Genomic DNA, 5,840 nt, shown 5'->3' on the forward strand with positions numbered 1-5,840 from the left:
ACTATAAGGAAATCTTACTAAAAAAGGCAAGTTCCCCCACCATGGCAGTAGGTAAGAATGATTTAAAAAAAAATTTTTTTATTGATTACAAGTATTGTATTTTATAAAACTACACCATAGGTCAATATATTTGGCTATATGTTGTGTTTGGCTGTAATTATGTTACCAGTACAAATGTTACCAGTTACCAAACAAACTTTAAAAGTACTAAGATCTACATACCAGGCTTTAGCTAGAATGGCCTCTATTCCAACTTGCACAGTCAGGAATTGACTAACAATAGGTGCTGTGTAGTCTTTAGTCTTGGTCTAGTATAAAGGTACGGGTGACAGCAGTCAGTCAACAACCAGAATCAGCTTTAGCTTCTCCTTTGTGGAACTACTGAGGACCAGAGGATCGCAACCATGAAGGTAAACCTTGTTCCAGCTGCCATTTACACATATTTTAACTTCTTATGCGTTTTATTTAGTATATTTCACTTTAAATCACTAAAACTTTTATTTTTCAGGTCACCTTTTTTGAGGACAGGAACTTCCAGGGTCGCTCTTACGACTGTATGGGCGACAGTGGTGACTTCTCCTCCTACCTGAACCGCTGTCACTCTTGCAGAGTGGAGAGCGGATGCTGGATGATGTATGATCATCCCAACTACATGGGAAATGGATATTTCTTTAAAAGGGGCGAGTATGCTGATTACATGTCTATGTTTGGAATGAGCAACTGCATCAGATCCTGCCGTATGATCCCCATGGTGAGCTCAAAATTAAAGCTCATATATATATGTTTTTATTTTTTTGGCTGTGACTAAAAAAATCTTGTGAGAAAATGAATTTTCTGGCTGATAAACTTAAATTAAACCGACTTATCTTCCACAACAGCACAGGGGCTCCTACAGAATGAGGATCTACGAGAGGGATAACTTCATGGGTCAGATGTACGAGATGATGGATGACTGTGACAACATCATGGACCGTTACCGCATGTCTCACTGCCAGTCCTGTCATGTGATGGACGGCCACTGGCTCATGTATGAGCAGCCCCACTACAGAGGCAGGATGTCCTACTTCAGGCCAGGAGAGTACAGGAGCTTCAGCAATATGGGTGGCATGAGATTCATGAGCATGAGGCGTATCATGGACTCTTGGTACTAGTGTTCAAATGTTTCAATAAAATAATTTCTATACAACACTAAACATTGTGTTATGAAAATAATGAATGCCACTATCATGAGCAGTCCACAAAAAACAAGCTTAACCCTCTGAGGTCGGCAAACGTGCGGGCACGTTTTGCTGGATTTTCTCCACATTGTAGCACTATAAACTTAAATTACTCCGTCATTTATGGTCATACAGAAAAAAGAAATATAAAAAAAAGAATCTGTGATATTTCTACTTTTGTATGTCCACTTACAATCAAATCAAAACGTGCTTTTGTAAAATAAAGAAAATAAACAGGGTGTGCGTTCTGCCTCTCCGTCGCGGTGAACTTTTTTTTCTTGAGCACGTCTATAAACTGAAACAAAACTCAGCGAATACTTGTCACACATTTATGAGCCATATACCTTTATAAACATTTAAGTGTGCACTTTTAAATGATCAGATTCAAACTGAAAACAAATATTCTCTGTTTAAGTAATTTGTATAAAACCAACAAGATGTCCAGCTTCTCAAACGCTTGCTCATTATTTTTTAATTTACCATGCCCACTCGCGCAAAAGAGATTCACATGCAAATCTCCACATGGAACGTGATCGCGCTCATTAGGCCTACCTCAAAAACAAAACACCAAAACACTTTACAAGTCTCTGCTTTTAGACACGCCTGAGCTTACATTGGATTTACCTCAGAAGAAGAAGAACGTGATTTGAAGACAAGAAAGATGTAAGGTAAGAAATTCTTACATATTAGTTTGCTATTGTTGCATAAATTTCACATTGCAGTTGAACTGTTGCTAGATATAGGGTGAATATTATAATATTTAGACCCGTGTTTACTGTTACTGTGTTTGTGGATATCTGCTCAAACGTAGATATGTATATGGTAACCATAATGTTTTATATTTGAGCGCGATCGCGTTTGAATGCATCATATTTGCAGCGCGATCGCGTTTGAATGTATCATATTTTGCAGCGCGATTGCGTTTGAATGTATCATATTTTGCAGCGCAATCGCGTTTGAAAAGCAAACGGCTTCATGTTTTTACTATTATCTCATTTCATATCATAATAACGAATGGAAACATTTGAAGTAACATGATAATCAATATATTTTTCTCTAGCTTAGTTGTTACTGAAATCTTTTGGAAGATTTATACTGCTATAAGGTTATTGTTATTTTATCCAGCACTGCGCATAGCTTATGCCTACAAGGCACAACAAACCTGGTGTTCATTTATATTATATATTGTTGGAAACATTTGTGTGTGTGTGTGTGTGTGTATTCTGTGAATTTTAAAAAGCAATTTTAACCAGAAAAATCTAAAATTTATTCCCAAAATCGTGCAGGCCTTTCTCTTGATGTCAGTATGTTTTTTTTCAGGGCCCAGATGCCACTGAGGACTTCAGTGAATATGAACATGGTAAAGTGAAAATCAAACACCTTGGAAATGAAAGGTATGTACAATGTTTTTAGGAATGGCACAAAGGTCTCTGTCTTTGGATCACTGTTTTCAATAAGTGCTTTTTTGGCATTTGTTGTGTGTATCTTTGGACTATGTTGTGTTGTAAATAAATCCAAACAATTTAAAAGCCATTATTTTTTAAATCTCCTCATTTACAGTATTGTGCAAGGTTGCCCAGAATGACAGGGCCTGATAGCTCCTAATAGGGCCGTTAGGGGAGGGTCTTTGTCTTTCTCAGGTGTGAAAAGCTTACATATTAATGACCTCCGCATAAAGCTTTTTCACACAAAACACGTCGTAAAATTTTAAAATCAATATATTGTCTTATCTGAATGAGCAGTCGGGGTGATTTTCACATAGTTTTAGAGCAAATATTCTAGGCTACGTGATACAATTTTCAAAAGTCTTGTGAAGAAATAATCAGTATGGGTTTCATGGCCTTATTTCAGTGAGAATTTTTTTTTGTATTTTCACAAACCACGCATAAATGTCATTATCTCAAAACTACAAACTTTTACATACATGCTGCTGATATATTATCGTAGCAGAGTTTGTGCTGAATACAGTGTAATTAGACTTTAGCCATGAAAATGTCACAAGTAACACAAATAACCAGAAATGTCAGAGCATGTCAGAACACCTCCAGGGCCCAGAAAACAGCTCAGACCTCAGAGGGTTAAGAGAAAAGTGAATCATTTTTCATTTTGTCAAGTCTGCCACACTTGCCCCCTTAAAAAAAGCCCCATGCTTAAGACATACTGGGGACTAGAAAAGTGAACCCTTTCTCTCTTTTAAATGAAAGTTCATTCTGCATGCTGAAGCATACAGTAAGGTCCAACCAGTTTAAAGACTACACATGCCTTTGAACTTCTAATTTTTGCAGACAGACTAAAATCTCTTATATCTTGTCTTGTTCACGCTGTGTGAATTCTTTATAATGAATAAAGTCATCAGTTACTCATGAAATATGTGTTTGAACGTGCTACATTCAATTTTCTATATTTAAGTTATTTAGAATCTAAAACTTCCAAGCTTTCACATTAACACATTGAGGACCAGTGTTTGGAATAACGCCGTTTAAAAGAACGGCGTTAGGTAACGACGTTATTTTTTCAGTAACGGGGTAATCTAACTAATTACTTTTCCCGTCGTTACAACGCCGTTAACATTACTGGACGTTAAATGCGGCGCGTTACTATGCATTGATTGAATAAACTGTGTAATCCGAACGCACCCCTGGCTCGCACAGCGAGTGAGGAGGTGGGTTAATAACGAGGTAAGCGATTATGATTGGCTAAGGCAGGGTCATGTGTTTCATGGTAGCCAATCAGAGCCAGTGTTTTTACACACATGCCAGCACACGCGCCACACACACACACACACACATACACCAGCTAAACAGAGTCAGGACTCAGGAGCAGTCTATGGTCAGGAGCAATCCGATGAAAAGTTGACATTTTCAAGGTGAAGATATAAGCACTACTTCAAATTCATTGAGGTCAAAGGCAAGAACTAGGGGTGGAACGGTACATGTATTCGTATTGAACCGAGAGAGAGAGAGAGAGAGAGAGAGAGTGTCGCGGGCGCGATCGAAAAGTTGCAAAGTGTTTACATTTGTGTGTGTGTGTGTGTGTGTGTGTGTGTGTGTGTGAGAGAGAGAGAGAGAGAGAGAGAGAGTGTCGCGGGCGCGATCGAAAAGTCGCAAAGTGTTTACATTTGTGTGTGTGTGTGTGTGAGCCGCGGACGCGATCGAACAGTGGAAACAAAAACATAATCCGTAATTTTGTTTATACAGGACATTCAAACTGCAAAGTGTTTAAGTTACTGCTAATTAAAATTTTAAGGAAAACAAATATATTAATCTTATATAATGTGCACAGTCAGTGCACTACAAATAAACTGGTTCAATGCCTTTACTTTATTAATAAAACTTTTTAAAAAAAAGTTGAGAGAGGTTGATTTAATTTGCAGAGTTAAATGCACTTTATATGGTGTAACTGTTTACTTTTCTTACAAAGAATGCTTGAAGTGCAGGATAAACCTCTTGCTGTCTGTCGACGTGCAATAAATATCTAAAGTTATGTACAAACACCTGTCTGTGCTACTCATTTCAACTGACTTGTGAAAACTGCTAAAAAAAAAATCCAAATTCTTTGACATATAACAACCTTTTTTTTTTTTTTTACAGTAACGCAAATAGTTACTTTCCCTGGTAACGAGTTACTTTTATTATAGAGTAATTCAGTTACTAACTCAGTTACTTTTTGGAACAAGTAGTGAGTAACTATAACTAATTACTTTTTTAAAGTAACGTTCCCAACACTGTTGAGGACATAGTTCAACAGATGTCTTGAGCAAATACAAATCAAAATGTAGGATTAATGCCACTATATTCTTCTTACTTTTTAGAACATATTGACAGACTATCTTTATCATCAATAACTGTCTTTCAAATGTATGATGTACAGGACAAGCTTGTTGAGGAAAACATGGGGTTATTGTGCACCATGACATCTTAATTCATTTTAGTATTATTCATTTAAGATTTGAGATCAAAATTGAATAACTTTTGCAGGTGATTATCAGATTAGGGACCGTTCGGTATTTATGGAATGGACCACCGGAGGAAAATAGGGAAGGGTCATGTCTTTTTATTCTTTGTTGAAGGGAGGGTCATCCAACTTTTTTTTAGTCTAGGGGGAGGGTCACCCAACTTTTGTATTCATGAAAACAGGAAAATTTCAAAGTGGCTTGTTTGGTGCATATTTTTTCCATGTAGCTCTCGCGGTCTCCGCCCCCCATCGCTATCAGATGGGTCTGACCCAACAAAAATCCAGTTTGGCGCTGTTTGACAGTGCGCACGCACTTCAGTACAAAAAGTGCATCATGTCAGAACAGAACCCCAATGAAACGTTTACCCGGCAAAGCTTTAAAGCACGAGCAAATAATGAAATTTTGCGATTGTGAATAAGTGCAGTGTCCTGTGAGTGTAATGCTGCGTTCACACCAAACGTGAATATGCGTCTAAATTCGCGCCTGCCGCGTCTAGTTATACGCGTGACCACTTTGTGTTCATTCGCGCGGCAAGAGTGAAATTGACACGCGTAAAAACAAAAGTTTGAAGCGAAATTTACGCACATCAGAGGCGAAATTCGGAGGCGAAAGTTTCGAAACCCGTTGGCGGCCATATTTTTTAGATGTTTATCGAGCATTAGCATTAA

General features: G+C 37.8%; 1 protein-coding gene across 1 annotated transcript; it reads left to right on the top strand.

Annotated features, from left to right (window-relative positions):
- Nucleotides 1–267: 267 nt before the first annotated feature.
- Nucleotides 268–1,193, top strand: LOC311088078 (gamma-crystallin M2-like). The gene is made up of 3 exons (XM_084121737.1): nucleotides 268–410; nucleotides 509–751; nucleotides 879–1,193. The coding sequence occupies exons 1-3, from the start codon at nucleotides 405–407 to the stop codon at nucleotides 1,149–1,151; spliced, it is 522 nt and encodes a 173-aa protein (XP_083977863.1). The 5' UTR covers nucleotides 268–404; the 3' UTR covers nucleotides 1,152–1,193.
- Nucleotides 1,194–5,840: the final 4,647 nt, after the last annotated feature.

The sequence above is a fragment of the Abramis brama genome (assembly GCF_963993115.1).
Source record: "Abramis brama genome assembly, chromosome: 8".
Taxonomy (NCBI): domain Eukaryota; kingdom Metazoa; phylum Chordata; class Actinopteri; order Cypriniformes; family Leuciscidae; genus Abramis; species Abramis brama.